General features: G+C 43.6%; 1 protein-coding gene and 1 long non-coding RNA gene across 3 annotated transcripts in view; one reads left to right on the top strand and one right to left on the bottom strand.

The window, feature by feature from the left end:
* Window positions 1-20,897, top strand: part of DIS3L2 (DIS3 like 3'-5' exoribonuclease 2) — a 179,789-nt gene that overhangs the window by 60,751 nt on the left and 98,141 nt on the right. The window contains 3 exon segments of the mRNA XM_068200544.1: window positions 6,822-6,928; window positions 8,122-8,369; window positions 14,974-15,147. Of these exon segments, the coding sequence (XP_068056645.1) occupies window positions 6,822-6,928; window positions 8,122-8,369; window positions 14,974-15,147 (529 nt within the window).
* Window positions 11,926-19,945, bottom strand: LOC137479876 (uncharacterized). Of its 2 annotated transcripts, XR_011002565.1 has the most exons (3): window positions 19,325-19,751; window positions 15,562-15,713; window positions 11,926-14,357 (listed from the first exon to the last, which is right to left on the bottom strand). It is a non-coding gene; the product is annotated as an uncharacterized lncRNA (long non-coding RNA). The 2 variants fall into 2 exon arrangements; XR_011002564.1 differs by lacking the exon at window positions 11,926-14,357 and having other exon boundaries at window positions 14,978-15,713; window positions 19,325-19,945.

Here is a 20,897-nt window from a genome sequence, read left to right as displayed (position 1 = left end):
TTTTGTGCCTTCCTCTGGCATCTGGGGTCCTGCAGTTACCAGTGTCTTGTATTGGCCCAGGCAGAGTCCAGAGAGTTACTGCTATTCCTCTCCTTGGCCAAGTCTGGTAGATGAAATGATGGTGACAAAAATCTGGATTATGTGCTGAACCTCTGCTTTGCTCAGGCTCACCCTTTCAGTTTAGCAGCCATGAAGTCTGGCATGTTTGGAGTCCACCAAGCTCACTGGCTGCTGGAAGGAACAAGTGTTCTCCCTCCTCTCCAGAGGCTCCTGTTCACTCTGAGTGCTTTTAAGGAGCTTCATTGTTCTTTCCTAGCCTGCAGCTTTCTGGAGATGGATCATCTCCACTGCATAGCTCTTAAAATTTCTAGGCCACAGCAGAGCGAAAGCTCACCAGGAAATCTTCTCAGTTACATGGCTTTTAATAGAAATCCTTGAGGTGGAACTGTCAAAAATCGGATCAGTTTCACTCTGCTGAAGCCTGGAAAGCCAGCAGAGAAGCTGGAGCAGTTTCAGCTGTTCGAGACAGCTCTGTATTAGTTTATCCTAAGTTCATGTTTGTGGGTCTCTGGATCTAGCTCTTCTGGTTGTTGCTATAACTTTTCTTAAATGACAACATACATTTCAAGCAGAATAAACAGTATAGCAACTGAAGAAAAGTGTTCTACTGGTATTGAACAAATTGGGCTTTATGGTTGCACTGATTAAATGCTACGGGCTGAAAAAGCTCTGGTTATTCTTCTGTTGTAAAGCTGAAGCCTGCAATGGAAGTTAATGTTGGGAAAGTTCCTTACACTGTTCTTCCCTAGTAAGTTATCTTGACCCCCAAATGACTTCTTAAGTGCTGGAAAAAATAAATTACTTAGGCAATTAGGTAACAGGAATTAGATTAAGTTCAGCGTATTACCATATGTTCCTGAGTTCACCTATGTTTCTCCTTTGAGTTACACGTTTAGGTCAAGTAAATGAGAGGGCATGATACTGAGAGTGAATGGTGGGTGTGGAGATAAACAGAGTATGGTCATTGTTAGCAGCAAGATTTCCAGGATGGAGCAGATTAGGATTCATTCAACCAACATATTTTCCATGGAATAGTAATATTGGACACACAGACTTTAGGAACAAATGCACCTGCAGGAAGGAAGAACATTAAATAAATAGGCAAAATACTCAATGGAATTATTTTTGTAACATTTTAATTTTGCTTGTTATTAATGTAATAGAACTGTATTTCTGTAGGCTGCAGCACCACCTGATTTTTTGTAGGTTTAATTCTGTTGCAATAAGGCTTCCAACCCTTCTGCTGACTGAGTGCTTCTCAAGGACATGAGAGGACCAGGAGGTCTGTGTAGCCATGCTGTGGTTGCAGTAATGTTATGTGGCTACTGAGACAGCTACGATCTGATCTGCTGGGCTAGAAGGCAGCTTCCCAAAATTATGTTGGTCTTTGCTGTGGATCAGACTTGGAGGGTTCTAAGGAAAAGTGACACTCTTGTCTCATCTTTCTGCCATCTCCTCCACCCCTCCTTGTGGAGGTGGCTATATATAAGTAAATAATTACATGCTTGGCTGCATTGCATGTCTGAGGGAGCCAGCTGTACTCACCTCTTCACATTGCCTTTGCTCTGCTACTGCAGATGCTTGTCTGTGCTCTACACATCTGTTATTAAGCCTTTCCTGTCGCTCTCTGAGGGTCTCCTCTTGCCTGTGCATCTCCAAAAATCTTGATGCTAATCATCTGAGTCTCCCAGTCCTCTCTTCAGTGTGCCCTTGGGCAGGCAGGTGTGCGTGCTCAGGTGTTAAGACACGAACAGCTGTGGCAGGGTGAGTTTGCTGAAATGAGTATTCAAAAATAAACATCTCTGAGAAGGTTAGTCCTGTTCATTAGACACACAGCTCTGCGAGGAGACAGCTCAGGAGTGCTGCGTGGCTTGGAGCTGCTTTGCTTCTTACTGCAGAGCCCTCTGCCATTGCACATGGGAGCTGTTAGGCTGATTTTGGACAGGCAGCCTGTGTTAAATTCCAAGGCTGTTGGCTTAACAGTCTTGTCGTAGTGAAATATCTGTCCTTCCTCCATCACAGGTGGAAAGCTCTGGGTAGAGAGGTATAAATACAAAGCACTGCTTTTTCTGTGATACTTTGCTATGTGACCCTACTTATAGGGTGTTTAAAATAGATACCAGTTTTGGATAATACCTGGTACCAAGTGAAACAGCACTTTCCTTCTTCCCTACCTTTTGGTAGGTTTGTGTTCTGAAGAAAAAAACTGTTCTGTGCCAAGAAACTATCAGTTGCAGAATATGAAGAGTCCTTGTACTTTCTTCTAAACAGCAACATTTCCTTCTTGTTATCCCTAAAAATTAAGATTGTAGCTGAACAGTCTAGCCCAGAGCAAATCTCTGGGTATGCAAGTATCACTTTTGGATTGAAGGGAGTATCATTTCCTAGTGTCTGTTGTGTGCTAATATAGACAGAGTTGCAAAAACATCCTTTGTGCATGTGACACACAGTCCTGGAGATATTTGTAATAAATCAGTCAGGTTTATACCATTCAGGTATTTGGTACTAAAATATAATATCATGAAAACTGCTCCTTGAAGCAGACATCAGAGAACCTGAGTGCTGTTGCTTCATTAGTAAGTAGTTGGCTTTGCCACTGAAAGGTTTACAGCTCTGCTGGTATCTGAGCACTGAGCTGGAGAACAGTATTTTCTGATGGGATTCTTAAATACTCCCATGTAGAGTAACCCAGCTCCTCAAGGACATTTTTTTTCTAGCTGAAGTAGCAAACATTGAACTATTTTCTTAAAAAACTTGGCTTTTTCCATTCAGGGAGAGAGATTTTTTTTTCAGTAAGTTGTGTTTGAGATCTGAAACTATGATATATTTTCGTTTGCAAGTGGATATTGCATCTTTAATTGTATTCTTTTTGGACAGAATTGCAAATTTCCACAGTGACCAATGCAAACCTAGTGAAAATAATTTTGGATCTGTCATAAGTAATTAGAATTCTAGTCTGATGATTTTTGGTCCACTTTGGCCACCTTTTAATGTGATGGTAATTGATTTGTAAAAGGAAATTTGGGGGGCTCTAAAAAAAAGTAATGTTTGACCTAGGAATGCCTGTCAGGCAAATCCAAGTGTGTACTGAAGCTGCCTAAACTGATCTTTTACAGAGGAAGGCAAATTCCCAGTGTCCTGGATCTGTTCATTGGTAATAACATAACTAATTTGAGTTGCTTTTTGTGTCTAGTGCCTAATTTTTTTTTTAAGTAAGACTATTACTGTTTTGGTTTGTCAGATAATTGCTGAAAGGAAAACACTGAGATTATAATGCAGTTTCACTGGATCCTGGTTGCTGAAGTGTGTTTTCACTGTAAGATAAGCTTATGAAGTACTGCCCAAGCTAACATAGTAAATCTTTCTCAGAAAACATGTCTTTGCCTAGGGTGGAAATATTGAATGGTCATTGGATAACCACTGCAGTGAAGGGGTCAGAATAATTCATTTTTAGTTAGGCATAATGCAAGGAGTTTCTTCCCACCTTCCCAGCACAAAATCCTGCTCCTCTCACAAGTTATCCCTCCTTTAGGATTGCCTCCACGCCTCTGCCCTGTTGTGGGTGATGTTTCTATCTCCCAGCTGAGATCTCCTAGACCACCAGTCTCTAGTGGGGCCCTGTTACAGCCCCTCTGTGCTCAGCTCCACGGAAGGGGAGGGGGATGTGTAATGAAGGAGAGGGACTGTCAGAGATGTATTCAGGGAACTCGGGTGTCATACTCTGGTGGCAGATTATTGCTGCTGTGACTGAGATTCCTATGCAGTGATTTGACAATTGAGCCAGGTGGACATTGGATTTGGGTAGCTGCCCCTTCTGAGCTGGAGGTTTTGTCACAGGGATTCCTCATGGCTGATGCTTGCTGCTGTAGCAGCAGCAAGCCCTGAGCAGTAGATGTAGCTCTGATACCAACAGAATTTTGACTTCAAAAGGAGCAGCAACAAGCTATAGGGAAGTCTACATCTCTTAGCTTCAGGAGCAGAGAGTTCCCCATGTCTCTTCCTCCCTGTCCTTTGTTTCAGGAGCATTTGCCCTTAGTAAATGTGTGCGATGGTATTTAAGATACTGAAGTTGGTTAAAAAAGACGGGTAAGAAGAAGTAGATGGCTGGGATTAGCTTCCTTTTCTCTTTCTGTTGATGGAGTAGTTGTAGATCCCAGACTCTGCCTGCTGGAGTCTCTCATAATCCCAGGATTTTTTGGGAGGGATGATGAAATTGGAGAGACCACTGAAGAAGACACTCTCCAGCCAGCCAAAGGCCACCAGTTGATGCTGGCCATGAAGGAAAAAGCAAGTTCTATCATCTGCCATGGTGGGAGTTTGGGTGCTTTCTGATATCTGTCCTGGGTTCACCTGGGGGTTATCTTCAGCAGGAAGGGGGGGCAGAGCCCCAGCCCAGGCCCAGGAAGGCCTGGCCACCCATTTGCTGTTCTCCCTGTGACAGCTGCATCCTGGTGCTCCTGTGCCTTTGCATGTGTGTATGTGTTACCTCCCCAGGACATCCTTGCTGGCTTCTTTTTAACAGAGAAAACTGCTTCAGTGAAAATTTTTAAGTGACTTTTCGGAGAGATGGGCATTGGAAGGATAAGTGGAAAAAAGGCAGTGCTAACAAGGACATGTTCTTCATGTGACTCCGGGTGCTTTTATCATTCTTGCCTGCTGAACCTTGAGTCACTGCTGCTGTTCTGCTACGCTGGGAAAGCAGTGAATGCAGCTCTTGCTTTTTCCAAAACATGTTTAGTTCTGGTTTCTCTTCCCACCAGTATGTGCTGTTCCTTGGGGAGAGTTCACTCCAGTAAAGCCCTGGGCTTGTGGCAGGTGTGCCTGGAGGCATGGCCTTTGGAAGGCTCCCAACTTCTTGTCCTCTGCCCTGTCCAGTTTTCCTTTGTTCCAGATCATTTTGTTCTTTGCCCAGGCTGTCTTTATGATTGACACACCATAAACTGATCGCTTGAAAATTTATAAGAAAACAAAATGGCTCCTGGCTTTCATTCTTTACTAAATGATTGCTTGGTGTGACCTTTAGCTGGCAGAAGCCTTAGAGGAAGCAAGCAAGCAAGCAAGCAAGTGGTATCCCCCACTTTTTAACTGCTTACAATTATACGAGCAATTTTTTCCCCTACCTTGTTTGTCACCATGAAACTCTGGGCGGTTTTATCCTGTAGTAATGCTGGTTTTGGCAAGTCTGAGTTCATTTCAGTAGAAGTAAATCAGAAATTATTTTGCTGTTTCTATTATTGGGGATTTTGTAAGAAAAGTAGATTTTTATTTAAACCCCTGAATACCTGTTCATTCTCCTCTCAGCATTGCTAGCAAGTCAATGAAGATAAAATAAAAGTAAAGTCACTTAGAAGAAGATCTCTGGGGAAAGGAAGAGCATATCAGAAGGCAAAGCTGAGGATAATTAGCAGCATATGAGGACCAGAGTTTGTCATTAGAGCAGAGCTGTCATTGTCAAGCAATTGCTGGGGTAACATTGCCTGGAGGCAGTGCAGGCCCTCAGTGGGGACAGAGCCATCTGTGAGCGTGCCCTGGTGATGGTGGGGCACAGCCAAACCCTTGGGGGAGCTGCTGTCCCACTGACACCGGTGCTGCTCCGCTGCAGCCGCCCCTCCATCCGTCATGTCACCAGCAGCCGTCCGGGGGCTCTGGGACAGACGGGCGTCATCTGGGACCAGGGTCTGCGTGTCACCGCACAGCTTCTGGGGGCTCTCTCACATGGGTGAGTGCTGTTGGCCTCTTGCAACACAGACTTCAGCAAAATGTTGCTTTATCTTGTGTCTTCTAAGGGAAACAGTGACAGCTATGTCCCTTGAAACTTGCAGTCAGTGCCATGGTCTCTCTTTAGGAAAGCAAGATTTCTTTTGAACACTCTAGGCCTGATTTTAGCACATGCGCTCAAGATGAATGTGATTACCATACAAATGGAAAAAGTCAGCCATCTCCCTTGAGCCCTCCAGACAAGAGTACATGGATGCTTCCATCCCAAAAATTCTGGCAGAGCAGTAACCAGAAGCTCTCAGCAGGGATGCAGCTCAAGAACAGCCCAGTCCCAGCCTTCTCCTTGGCAAAGATCACTTTGGATGTTTGTAAACATTAAATGCCAGCCACCTATAGCAGATGCTCCCAAACTCACATACCTGAATATTTGAAAATTTCAAACTAGAAATTAGTTGACACTTGATTTTGTTATTATCAGTATCTGGTCCAGAGATCTCAGGGGAGGGAAGCTCTTGGTCATATGTAGTGATTACTTCCATAAGGCTTTGCATAAGCCTGCTCCAAAGCTGAAGAGGGTCAACTTAATAGATATGATTACAATTTTAAAGATAAACACACATTTTATAACCCTGCCTGATGTTTTTCAAGTAAATTAAATATTAAATGAATGTATGTAGGAAGGACTGTTTATGTAACATTAATGGCTTCAACTAAGAAATGCCACAAAATTCTTAGCCCTTAGTATTTACTAAGCAGAACTTGTTTTCTACCACTATGTCTGTTATGACTGATATAGTCCTACTTACAAAGTTGGGACTTATTTTGATTTTTGTTGTTTTTCAGCACATCTGCATGGTAAGTGAACATGCTGTCTGTTGTAGTCCAGAGAAATAATAATTACTTCATGCTTGGCAATTCTAACACCTGAGAGATCTTTTTCCTTTCAAATAAGTCTACTATGTGTATTGTACTTAGGAGCAAAGGCCCGAGACAAATTTGTCATGGAAATGTGCTACAGTAACTGTCCTGTGTGTTTGATGCAGGGAAGGCTGCTGGGGTCACTGGTGTGCAAAGAACAAAGCAAGATGATGGACCCAAGGTCAATGATCCCAGGCTCCTCCCCGATGAGTTTCTTCAAAGGACAGCCAAGGTAAATCCATGGAGAGTGACAAGTAAGCACGTGTGTGCTCCCAAAGGCTAAAGGAGACCAGCCCTGGCCTCCCTGTAGCCTCTGTCTGTTGATCTTTGAGTCTCATTCTCCATTTCAGAGAGAATAATTGTCTGATCTGATAAAAATCAAGTGACTTGTTATTTTTATCAATTTTCTAGGTTAAATTCCCTTTGTTTGTCATGCAAAATTACTTAGCAAGATTCAGAAAAAAGACTGGATACTAATATGAGTGTCAGGATATCCAAAGTTGTCAGAATTAATTCTTACAGACTTTGGAAAGGCTGCTAGTACTGTTGATTCAAGATTTGAGTCAATGTCTGAATGTTAAGAGATCTGAAAAGGGCTGCTGGGTCAGACTGGGTCAGGTCTTTTCCACATCTTGTGCTTTCCCTTGCAGCCTCTGATTCTGGTCCTGTTGTTGGCTGGGCTGCTCTGGTCTCATTCAGTGTGGCAATTCCAGCTCTCAGAATTGTGCAGAGGTGCAGCTCCTGAAACCTTCTAGAAGGCCTCTTCTGTATAAGCTTAGGAAATCGGCTATAACGTTTCTGTTATCCAGTGATTTATTATGGTCTACAAAAATATAGCCTGGATGAACACCTCTCTGGAACAATTATTTAGTGATATTGTAATTTATTATTCTTTTCAAAGCCATCTTGTATAAAGGTAAAATAACCCCTAACTTCAGAAAGCACAGAGAGAAGGAGAGAACTGCCAAATTCCCAACAGCACATCCTTTCCTGTGGTTAGCATTGGATCTGCCAGCGGCACCGTTTTTGGACTGGCCTGTTCTGTGCTGACTGTTGAAATCACAGGCCGAGAATACAAATGAAAGATTTTACAGGAGTTGCTTGTATTTTGTGGCTAATTCCCTGCATTTGGAAGCATCTGCTTCTTGTCTGGTTTTGTTCTGTAATCAAGAAAATTGCTGTAGAGAACTAGCACTTGGAAAGCACTTAGCTCTTCTATAGCTATGAGCAAGATGGCAAGGAAAATACATTGTAAATAGGTACTCAGTTAAAAAATGCACACACACATATACACATACAGGGAAAACAAGATACAGACCTTGTGACTTCTCCAGATACTCTTCTGAGCCTTCGGGTATCCTTATTCTGCTAAATAAAGTAAGTTTCTCTGAAGGTATTAATTGTAGAAACTGTTGCCTCTCCCAGGTGGTCTATATTTTGGAAAAGAAGCATTCTCGAGCAGCTACAGGTTTCATCAAACTTCTGGCTGACAGGAACAGTGAACTCTTCAAGAGGTGTGCCATGTTCTCACCTGTGGACCACAGAGTGCCCAGGGTCTATGTGCCCTTGGCTGATTGCCCTCCAGACTTTGTGACCAAACCTGAGGCCTATTCACAGATGCTCTTCATCTGCCGCATCGTGGACTGGAAAGAAGACAGCAACTTTGCATCAGGGTATGTGGCTGCCATTGGAAGTAGAGATGACTGAGATTTCTAGTTGGAATTTTTGTTTTCACCTAATTTGTTACAAACTGGAGAGACAGAAATCTGTTTACAAGCTGCTTATCTTGTGTCCCTCAGGTGGATAAATTATGTTGGGATGAAGGACAGCTCATCACTAGTTAATCTCATAAATGTTAAGTTCTTTGAGTGCTTGCTTCAGTGCTGGTGCATCACAGCATTGATGAGTGCATGGTCTAGGGGGAACACACGTGCTCAGCCTGACCAGCACAAGCACCATGGGGTGCTGGCAGCCTTCCTGTCTTTCCTCCCTGTGTGGAAGAGTAGTACACAGTGTGCAGACATTTCCCTTCTGCCAGGGGAAGATCCCTGGCTGTCAGGCTCATCTTTACTTTTTACGCCTTTGCTGGTAAGAATTAGAAAGAAATCACAGATTTTTGTGGTTTTAAAGTTGCATTGGTTCAAGGAGGAATAGTAGAAATCAAGAGAAGATTCATTCCCTCCTGAAGCATGTGAGAAGGGTGTTGCACTCTATGTGTTTCATCAGGCACTATAAAGTCATCACTGTCCAGAGTTCAAATTGCTGGCAGTGCTGTGAAGAAGGAAATTTTAAGCCAGTGCTACACAAGTGGCCTATGCTGGGCTGGATCCAGATTGCAAGTTTATTTTGCCTGTCCATGAAGAAAACAGTGGTTTTCAGCAGTTTCACTTCTTTCTTTGGAACCGCTACGGGGTGCCAAACTCCCGCCTGGAGTGGCCACACTGTTTCTATTGAATGGGTCTCAGTGAGAAATGGAGTTGGTCAATCTATTCAGTTATCTTGGGAATACTTAGTAGTCCTGGTTTAGTTGATAATCCAGAGTAGGTAACTCTGTGGCCATACTGTGGTCAGATTTTACAGGTGCACCTGGATGTAATCTGGAGCATGTGCAGTAGTGGGAGTTGTTCATAAAGTCCAATTTTCTCTTCCCCTTGCAGAGCAGTTCTGATGGGGTAGCACAGCTGATGTACAGTATCAGCACTGCAGGTTTGGGAGTCCTCAGCTCAAATTGCTGGTAAAGCTTAAAACTTAGAGAAAACTTTTTTTAAGAACAAATGTGATGGCACAGATCTATCAGCCCTAGAACTAAAAGTAAACTAAGCTCAAGTCCCCATTTCACAGTTTATCAGTTGCTGCTGATTCGTGTGCCCAGTAAATAGCAAGTTTCATGTGTGCTCCTTGAGAGCCACATGAGCCATGAAGTCACTCAGTGTTTCTTAGATAAACTGCAATGCATGAACTGCAGTGGCCTCCCTTTGAGCCACACTTAATTAGGGCCTGCCTGTGCTGTGAACTTCACTGAGAATGAGTTTCTTACTGGCAGAGATTTGTTTTGTCTTCTTTGACTCCAACTGAGAAAAGACTGGAAGGTGATTGTACTGCTTGGCTTCTTGTCATGAACAACCCCCCTTTCAGCAAAACAGGGGAAATTAGGAGGATGGGCTAATATATTTTTTATTGGCTAATGTGTGTGTCTTTAGTCTGTACTTCTGACAATATTGGATATTCTCATCTGTCTGGTTTGATCGTTTCCAAGATGTAAAGGGTGTTGTCAGGAAAGAAAATGTCCATGATTATGTTCATACATAGTCGTTTCCTCTGGGAGCTGGTTGCACTTGAGTAAGTGCCTTGTGGAGATGGGAGCATAAAACCTTGATGACCCCTTTTGTTTTTAGCCATAAATAATGTTTGTTTAAACACTGAAAGACAACGAAACCTCTTGGAGGTCCCAAAGGATTCTGTTTGCTTTTGGGCTCATTTATAAGCCATGTTGCCTTGTTTATAATGAGTTGTGTTGCTGGTCATGGTCCCCCCCTGAAAGAGAGAAGAGCAGGTGGTCTGCAGCTGTTTACTTGCTTTTGTTTTGTGAACTTTTTTGTGCACCCCTTACTTCTGCCCACAAAGTTCCTGATATGCCTTTGGCACCACCACCAATGGCTTTGAAGGTGTCTGGACAGAGAGCCTGTTGGTCATTGCCCTGCACTGTCTGCTGGAAGTGTGACAAGGGAAACTCCCTCCAGAGCTGGCAGTCATGTCCCCTGGATGCCTTGGGTGTTTCTAGGTACTCTCCATCCTGCAGCTGAACTCTCCCAGACTGGTCATGCACCTTCCTCAGCTTTCCTTTTCCATTGGGAAATTCAGTGCCAGGTTTCCAAGCACAGTTAATGCCACAGATTGGTCTTCACAGTGACCAGGTGTGGGTGGAGAAGTGAGATGCCCCTGCCAAGAGTTTGATGGTGGCATTGGCCACCCAGGGTGGTCACCTGCGCAGGGGCAACCTGAGAGTCCCCGGAGGTCCCCTTGGGGAGGGGGTGCGTTTCTGTGTCATGATTGCCACCTGGTGGTCACCAGCGTGACACTGTCCCCTCCAAAGGCCACCCTGTCACCCCGTGCTGGGAAGGAGTGAGCAGGAATTCATGGCTCCAGGTCATGCTGGCCGTGCCCTGAGTTGAGCTGCTGTGCTCGCTCCTGCATGTAAAGTGACTTTACCTTGGCAGTGAAATGCTGTATAACTGTACCTGCTTCAGGTAACAGGTAAAGCAAATTACCTCCAAGACATTCTCCTTTTCCAGAGAAATATTGCAAGTACTGCCATGTACCATTATTTTCTGGGGACTATTTTCAGTGTTGGAGTCCAGTGTTGTTTGGAGTGTTAGTCCAGATGTCTCTGCACTTTTGCAGATGGTTAAGGTGGAATTTTTGTCCCCACATGTGATGATGGATGAGACAATATAAAAAAAAACTACTAATAGAAAAGCATGGAATCACCGACTCCCTCTGTGTCACATTGGGCTTGTGGCCATTCTAGCTCAGAATCTTAGATATTGATCTGTTAAGGTGACATGATTTGTTCCAGTTTTTGCAATAAAATGATATGTTGCAGGATGTTATTTCACTTGCTGCTGTTTCCAAAGCCACTTGAGTGGCTGGAATGCTTTTCATCTCTGGCATTTTATTCTGTTTTTTTTTTTTTTTTTTTTTTAAATTCAAAAGTGTATTTCGTGTGAGGGGTAATAACCAGATACCTTGGGTAGTTCACTGTAAGGCTCAAGGGAAGGTCCAGTCCTCTCAACAGAGCAGTGTAGCTCTGTTGAAAAAACACCTTCTTGCAGATGGGAGTATCAATAAAGCTTTGCTCCCTTGGCACAACTAACCACCTTGTGGGACATCCGTGTTGGGAGCACCACGCTGCTCCTGCGCTCCGACGAGACGTGGCCTGGCAGCCGAAAGAAGGCAGCTCCGTGACGTGGAGCAGGGCTGGACTGTGCTCTCAAGCACTGGGGTTCCATGGCACAGCTCTCTGTCCCTCTGATGCTCAGCCCTGCAGTGCTCTCACCATCTCCACTGGCACCTGTGGCCTTCCTCAAGCCTGTGCAGCTCTGTCTATGAGCTCCAGGCACTGGGCAGTGGGAGCACCCAGTGGAGCTTCTTTCTTAATGACTTGTGGCTTATGTGTGGGATGTTCTCCTGCTGCTGAAAGAAACCCTCCATGCAGGATGACTGTGGATGAATCTGCTCCAGGAGAAACTGAGCAAGGAGTCATTGGAAGTCATTCACTCCAACGTGGGAGCCTGCCTGGCTTCTCAAAGGAAACAAGCCTTATGTAATCCTGCTTTGTCTTTTTGGAGAGATCTTATCATGTAACCTTTGAACACACAGGCCAGTTTCAGTCAGTGGAGTTGAAGTGGAATAGAGAGTGCTCAAATGTTCCTAGAGATGGGTGGCTGAATAGATGTGATGAGTGTCACCAAGAGAGGGAAGATGGCAGCTTGAGGGTGGCTCTGCCCCAGGTGCCCATCCATGGCAGGTTAGACTCTGGTGAGTGGGCACCTTGGAGCAGTTCAGCAATCTTTCAGCTATGGCTGATTTGGAGAAATATCCTGTTCTGCCCCAACCATGGCATGTTCCAGTCAGTGCACACTACCACCATTGTCTGACATCAGTCCAAGGGTATTCAAGGAATTCAAGGTAATGCTCCCCCATCAGCGTCACAGAAAAGAAATGTTTACGTCTGTAATCATTGTAACTTTTTTTTACCTTTTGACATTTAAAAAAAACAGAGATGCACGCAAGCCCAGGGTGTCACAGACACTGTGACTCCCTGGGAGTGAACGTCTGAGTACTGCTGGGCCCGCTGCCCCTGGTTGTTTATAAGCCTCTTGAACTATTCTTGCTACCCTTGGTGGCCGTGGAGCCCCAGGAAGGATTTTGCAGCCTGGCTGTTACTCCGGGGCCATCGGTGATCCTATATGCATTACCTTTGATCACATGCTGTCCTGTCAGATTCTGCTCTGATGCAAGTCATCATGCCTGCGTGACTGTAACATGGCCCCAATTAAAGTCAGTTATACACTTTTTATTTCAAGGTACTTGGGAAATGTTCCCTGGAACACTGTAAATCAAATGTTAATTACTATTAAAAATTATTAGTCCTATATCAAACCTCTGGGTAAACCCCTTATGGTTCGTAATCTAATTTCAGTAAACGGATCAAGAGGAACATGGGTTTCAAGAGCGAGCTGGAAAGCACTCTGGCTTTCAGAGGTGCTTTCCATGGCTTGTCCTGTAGATGTCCAGCCGCCCTCCTGGTGCACTTCCCAGATCTGCCCTGCCAAGAGAAGAGGCACCTAAGACTCAATATCTTGACATTTCTGCTGGGTAGGGCAGTGTGTCCTCTCTTTTCCTGTTTGTTTTTTTCCATCCTTGGCGGTGCTGGTGGGCCTGTAGACCCACAGGCTTGGCCTTGCTCACTCCCAGTTCTGCACCAGACGTTGGAAATGAAGTGGTGATTTCTCTGTTTTATTGTTACTGCTGAGAGAGAGGGAGATAAAACTGATGCCTCATTTATTTACATTAAAATAAGGATTAGACTGGGACCCAGCTGCAGGAACAGAGAATTCAGCCACAATGCCAAATGCGCACGTATTTCTGCCATACAGTTTGTACATAAAATTGAAACAATAAAGGGAAATATCTTTTATCCTTGTTTTCATTTTTATTTTAAAGCTAGACGATGTGAACTTTACAATTTACCACACCATGAAGCGAGCAATCCTTTCCAGCATATTACACAAGGTGACAGGTTTATTACACAGCCCTTCCCGTTGTGAAGAAAGAGTTTTGCTCCCATAAAGAAGATGGGCTCGCTTGTGCTGAGAGTTTGGGGTTTGTTCTGTGGGTTTATGGTACATTTGAAGCCTTGAGACCGTCTTGCTTGTCCAAATAACAAGTGCACTGTTTTGGCCCCAATTTAGGAAAGTAATTAGTGTCTGTTCTCACTCATTGGAATTAAAGCAGAAGGATCAATATAATGATTGTGTATTTTATGCAGTGGAAAAACACTTATTAGAGTAGTGGTTTTTGTGCTGTGTTATTACCCCTCTCTTTTGTGTCATATTTTGATGGATTTGCCTTAATTTCAGTTGTAATCTTCTTGGGTCAGGAGCATTATCTCTGTTGACTGTAATGTGCATTGGCCTAATGGCAGTATATTAAAAAAATAAAAAGTAATTTAACTCTGTGTACTGTAGAGCTATGTAAAGGTGAGAAAGGGGACAGAGGGAGCCACCGTGTGACATGGGTTCTCACGGGATATTTGTAATCAGCTGGAGGGGGAACAAATGTCTCACTCCTTTGGAGTCCTGCTTCGCACAGTGTCCAGAGCTGAGCCTTGTTTGACACCAGAGCTGTTGGACAGATCCATGCTGGTGTTTGCAATGGAGCAGATGGAAACTTTCTCCAAGCACAATACAGCAGCGACCTCATCCACACATGTGCAGAGTACTTCATTAAGCACTGTTAGCATGGGGGGGACAATTTCCCTTGTCTGGGATTTGTTTCTAGGTCTTGGCTCCTCTCCAGTTAGTTCTGGGTTCAGAGGCTTCTGCTTAGCCATGAGAGGAGGAACAAATGACCAGGAATGCTGAGGTCCTGGAAGGAGCCTGGAAAATGGTTGGAAGGATGATCTGTGGGCATGTCTGTGTGAGTCCTGTGAGGGAGGCAGTGTGGGCTCCTCACAGCTGTCTTCACGGGGCCTTGGTTTGCCCAGGCAGAGATGTGTATCCTTTGGGATGGAGAGCAGTGTACTGAGCTCCCTGTGGAGCTCTCTGGTATTTGGTGTGAATCTATTCTTCATTTTTGGTAGGAGAGGTGAGTCACCTTTTTCAGTGGTGAGGAGAGGAGGGAGGGTCTCAAGGCAGCCATGTGTAGTGCTAGAGCTGCCTGTGTGTATGGCTGTGCTTTTCTTACCCCTGTTGGATGCATTTTTCTCTAAAATTGGAAAGTTTCTTACCTTCACAAAAACCTAATGATTTAAAACGTCTACTTCAAATGAGATACACAAAAACAGCCCAGGGTAGTGCCTGGTGAGTTTTTTGCATCTCCAGCAGACACAAGTCATAGTATGGTTTGAATCCTGCTAAGTCCTCTGCCAAAACTCCGGGAGAAGTGAATGGGTGAAAGAGTGTATTTGAGGGCTCAGCAGCCTCTCTGCAGGGACAGTGACAACATGACAGTAGTAATTATACACTTTAAAAAAGCATCCCTTTCTTTCTGCAGGCAGTTGTGCAAAAGCCTTGGACAGGCTGGAGAGATTGAGCCGGAATCCGAAGGGATCCTGATGGAGTATGGTGTGGATTTCTCTGACTTTTCCCCTGAAGTTCTGGAATGTCTTCCCCAGAACCTGCCCTGGGTTATCTCACCAGGAGAGCTGGCCAAAAGAAGAGATTTAAGGTAACAACAAAAAGCATGGTCCGACACTCCTTGGGTTGGTGCAGGGTTGTGCTATTTTGTTTTGCTTTCATCACATTTTGTAAAGGCACTGACTTTATTAAATGTATCATGTTATACCTTAGCTGTGCTAGAAAGCATAAAAAGAAACTACTTTTGAAAGTACTGAGAAATCCAGAAGATCAGTTACTTGGAGAAGTATTTTGTGAGGCAGAGAGGCTTTTTCTTGAAAGAACTATTGAAAATTGAAAATTTGGTGTTCGGCACCTAATCTGAAAGCTTTATGATTTTGTCTGGAATGTATTTTATGCATTTTAGTGGTAGTTTTACAGCAGAGATTTTCTGAATGCCTGGCAGATCAGCGATCTGGGACGTTGTTACTCTGAGACTTAAGACAGATAAAGACTGTCCACCTACCTCACATCAGCCATCCTTGCAATTTAGTGGTGCTCCCAACCAACTTCCAGGAACTTCACAGCCTGTTGAGTGGCAGACATTGACATTGCTGGACTACCCAAAACTAGTGGATTTGCTACACTTCTAAGTGTCAGATTTTAGAGACATCCTTACTAGAAAAGATTTGAAGACCAAAGAAAAATTATTTGTTTAGAACCTCGCTTTGCAGTAAAGGATGATGGAGGTAAACAATGAATACATTATTAAGAAGACATGATGTGTTCTGCTTCCAGCCTTGCTTATGCTGGAGCATCTTGACTCAGTTGGCAGATTCATTGCTGTCTTATGTAATGCTGAGGTGAACCTGGGAGGCTGATGCCTCTGGACGCTGCACTGGTACAAGCACCTGTATATATGCAGCAGGCTCATCTTCCTCTTCACTTATCTGTGTTACTGGTGTGGACATTAGCAATTTGAGCAGATAAGCTGATAAACTGCAGCCATTTTTATTTCAAAGCTGAAAATGTATTTGTATCTGTACTGTACTCCAGGTGTTGCTTTGGTCCTAATTCTGCTCTGGAGCCTGCAGCCTCCTTACTGTTTCAGCTTTCTGGATTTCTGCTGCCATACAGTGAAATAATTCAGCAGAGAATCACACTCCTGATTGACTAATGCTAACACTCAGATACCAGATCCAGACTGCAGGCTTCAGGTAGCATAAAAAAAAAGTAGATACTGAATGCTGCTGTTCAGATGTCACTTGAAAGTGCTTATTTTTATATTCTTGACTACAGTTCAGTAGCCTTCTCTGTTTCTTCTGACCGAGTTCTTTTAAGCAAATAAAGAGCTTGACTTGTCTCCAGTCAGACAGTCAGTTTTGGAAACAAATTCCAAGTGCATTTCTTGCTTTTATTGCTGAGTTATTACACTGGGACTTATCAAGGTGATAACAGTTTTGCGGTTAAGCCATTTAAATCCCTCTCTGCCCCTTCCTGACCACAGTGCACACTACAAAGTAGATTTCCTTTTGATCCTCTCAAATATAAACATTTAACAGTCAAAATTTTTAAGACAATTATTTGAGCTTAATTTGCTAATCCTTTTAATGTCAACTGCCACACTGCTGACTAACCAGTCTGTGGTCTAAACACATATGGAGATAACGTGAGATTTCTAGTTATGGACAGTAAAATACAGGTGAGTCTTCCTTGTTGCTTTCTCACAGAAAGGGGTTTGTCTGCCCAAAAAGAAAATTAATTTTATTAGTAAATGCAGTGTGAATTGTAGGGAGGTAGTGTCAGGTAGTGGGAGACCTGGCTGGCATCTCTGATGGGTGAGTCCAGAAGACCTTGAGACTGTTTTTGACAAGCCCCAAGGTAGCTTGGCCTTAACTTGTTATTAGATATCAGCTTTCATATTGTCAGCAATAAGTGTGCTGTGGTCTGCACTGTCCTACAAAGGGCCAGTACACATGGCCCAGGATGGCATCCAGAGGAATACACCTGAACTTGGGTGTCTGTTCTGGGTGCACATCTGAGTTATGCCTTGGTTCCCAGGGGATCTCACACACCTGCCTCTGTGAGTGCCCATCTTTGCTGTACTTTGTGCCTGGTGATCTGTCAGGCTTCTCAGATTACTGTACAGTAGTCTGAGGGTATGATATAAATTAATTGCAGTGGAATAAAAACTCATCTTTCCTCCTAAAACAGCCATGTTAACACTTGTAAATACCTCATCCTAATTCAGTTTACACATTGCTTGCTTGACTAGAGTAAACACATGTTAGAGTTTAGCTTAAAGTACTTTCACCTCTAGTAAATCCTCTGCAGTTCTGTAATACAGGACTGTAAATTTTCTAGTGTCATGTATAAAAATTGTGGGATTTGGAACTGAGACCCAAAAAATACCTTGTATTTTTGTGTGTTTCCTCTTCCTAAGATAACTTTTCCTTGTGTCCTTTTGTCTTGGGAAATGACCTGTTCCTCCTCAAAAGGCAGTTTGTGTGTTCTGCTGACCAGTGTCCCAGCTGTGCTCTGCGAGTCAGAGTATGGAGCGTGGAGAGAGCGGCTCTGCACCAGAGGTGTTTGTGAGTGTGGTTATAGATGAAAGTGAGACGATGTGTTTCACCAAGCTGCTGAGGCTAGGCAAGAGGGAAAAACATTTTAACCATGCCATCTTGTAAATATGTTCCTTGATCTTCCTGCAAGTCTTTCAGTTTTACAGGAAGCCTGTTCTTGCCATGCATATTCTACTTGGACAGCAACTGTGATCTCACCTACACAGCCTGTGTAGAATTGCTTCCAAGAGATCTTTTTTTCCTTCACTTCTCCAGTAATAGCTCACAAAGAAAGTTTTACATAATATTTCAATATTACTTAAGGCAGAAAAGATCCAAACCTTGTGGATGGCTTTGACATGATTTAACTGGCTTAACACTCTGCTCTGCCACTTTTACACAGTTTTGCCATGGACATCTGTTTCTCACCTGCACGGGTTTATTTGTAAAATTAGACAAGTATTTCACAGGCATTCCCAGCTTACTTGTTTCTAAAGAGCACCCAAAACTTGTAATGAAAAGCACTGGGCAAGTATTAGGTGTTGGTAATGCATCCTGCAGTTGCATTTTAGAGAGAGCATGAAGGTTCATGAAATGTCAGAATGTGTGGTTGAGGAAACTTCTCTTCCAGAGACTTTAAATATGATAATACAGATAGGAGTGGAGTGCTCATTTTATTATTCAGGTTGACTGGAATTAGTATTTGTTTCATTAGAAGTTTGAGAAATGTTTGGTTTCTGCTTTTAGGGAAACATTGGAGGATTAATGTCATAGAGACAAATGTTGATGGGTGCAAAGTTTCAACCACTTTCCGGTCTTTTCCAGTGTTACAACATGTAATTTTCATTTCCATGTTTGCTTTGGGACAAAATGTGGCCCCTGAAGAAAAGAGGGGTGAGGGCAAAGAAGGAAATACAAATTTCAGAGGTGGGTGCAGGAGCTGGGGGCAGAGGGAGGAGGAAGCCATTTGAAGAGGTCTAGTCAGGAATCTAAGAAACCCAAAAGCTATTTCTAAGACTCATTCCAAATGTTTCTAATTTCATTCATATCTTTTTGTTTCCTTTACTGCTTAACTGGGACAAGAAAGTAAAGCCAGGAAAGTCCAATCATAGTGGGAAACAAAAACCTAAATATTGGAGAGAGAAAAAAGGCCTTGCTTTGCAAAGCAATTCTGCCTTTTGCTTGTCTCCCATTGTTGGTGTTACTGTGGAAAATGTATAACATCACTTTTTTGGAAAGTATTAGAACCTGTTCAAGTTGAGATGGTTTATATAGTCTAACATGGAAGAACTAGAGGATATCTATTTCTTTACCATTTGCCTAATAATAAGTGAGCCTGTTGACCTCCGCTGGACTATTACAAATGTGAAACTTGGCACTCAAAATTGCTTGCTCTAAATTTTCCAGTTGCTTTCTCTTTTTCCATTTCATGTCATCCTGCCAACTAGTGATTTTATTATTATAAACAGGACATTGTATTCACTTTTAAGAAGAAATATGAAGCTGAAGGTAAAATTACAAACTGCAGTTTCTCAGCTGGCAAAATACAAAACAATGAGCTAAAAATACCGAGCAGAGAAAGGGTGTTGTGGCAGGGAACTCTGAAATATCTACAAGATGGATGTGTACTGAGGAGCAGAAACTGACTTCAGCTGAGCAAGGCTAAACTCTGAAGAATCATCAGACTGTTCAGCTTGGAAGGCAGATCTAGAGATCATCTACTCCAACCCCATTGTTCAGAGCGGGGTTTGCTGGAGCAAGCTGCTCAGGGCTGTGCCCATTTGGGGTTTGGATAGCTCCAAAGATGAAGATTCCACAACCCCTCTGTGGAACATGTTCTGGGGTTCAGAAAAAGGTGTGTTTTTTCCTTCAAGTAGATTCCCCTGTGTGTTGTGTCCATTGTCTCTTGTCCTGTTGGATACCACTGGAAATTGTCTTGCTGTCTCCTTTACTCCCTATATCAGGTGTATTTTCACATTGAAAAGATCTCTCTGCCTGAGCCTTCTCTTCTCAAAGCTGAACAATCCCAGCTCTCTCGGCCTCTTCTTGTAGGTTGGATGCTCCAATTCCTTAATCATCGTCAAGGCACTTCAGCAAACATGCAGCCCTTTGTTGATATCTCCCTGGTACGGGGGAGCCCAGAACTGGACACAGCACTCCCGTTGTGATCTCACTGGTGCCAAGCAGAGGGGAAGGATAGAAGGAATGCATCCTTTGCCTTTCTGGCAACACTCCTCCTAGTGCAGCCCAGGAGGCTCTTGGCTGCCTTTGCTGCAGTGACATACTGTTGGTTCATGTTTAACTTGTCCATCAGGACATCCTTTTCTGCCAAGCTGCTTTCCAGCTGGTTCTTCCCCAGTCTGTGCTGGTGCATGGGGCTATTCCTCCCAGTGTGCAGGACTCTGTTTTTCCCTTTGAGCTTCATGTGATTCCCATCAGACTGTTTCTCTGCTGAGGTCCCTCTGAAAGGCTGTTCCTTCCACAAGGCTGAAAGGGCAGCAGAGGAGGCCAGCCAGGATCCACTGCATTGGCAGGAGACCGTTTGTGCTCACTTGCTTCCCTTGCAGGGCAGAGTTATTGAACTTTGCTCTTGCAGGCAAATGAATGCAATGAAGCTTTCAGTTAAAATTTGCATATTACTATTTCAGCACAGGACCTCAGTTGCAACTGATCCAAGTTGTAGAAGGCCAAATTTGTAATTTTTGAAATGTGGCATCCTTCCTTTGGCTGATAAGGGAAGAAGAGCAGAGGTGCTCTGCTGTGTCCCTCTGCCCACTGGGGAGGGAGGCTCTGCAGCACTGTTGGTACCTGCACTGCAGCTCTACTTTGCATTTATTTCTTTCTCAAGGAGTGTTACAGCTGGTAACAGGGATTAGCACTGTGTATAGTAAGGGTTTGACAGCATGGTCTTTGCTGTAGATGCCCGAGGAGACTATTGGCTGATAAAACTAGAGGTGATGGTAAAATGGCAGTCTTGAGCTGTGCAAGGGGTGTTGGAGGAAAGCAGTCAGCCTCTGAAACAGATGTCTTTCCAAGGCAGGTGGACAACTTTAGTTAGGAATGAGTGCAGGGCAGATAAAACATTGTTAAACAACTTGTTTCCTGGAGATTTTCCACTACAAAAAGCTAGTGTTAAGTAGAGCAAGTCTTACTCAGCTATAATAGGATATGTAAATATGCTCTGGTTTCTGATGGAAACTGAGAAATGACTTGTTTAGCAAATGTATAAGCAACATTGCTTCAGAACTGGCTGTTATCTTGGAGTGGAGACATAAAAAGGGCCAGATTATGATCTCTGCTC

This window comes from Anomalospiza imberbis, chromosome 10 (genome assembly GCF_031753505.1).
Source record: "Anomalospiza imberbis isolate Cuckoo-Finch-1a 21T00152 chromosome 10, ASM3175350v1, whole genome shotgun sequence".
NCBI classification, from domain to species: Eukaryota; Metazoa; Chordata; class Aves; order Passeriformes; family Viduidae; genus Anomalospiza; species Anomalospiza imberbis.
This window is presented reverse-complemented; position numbering and strand designations above follow the sequence as displayed.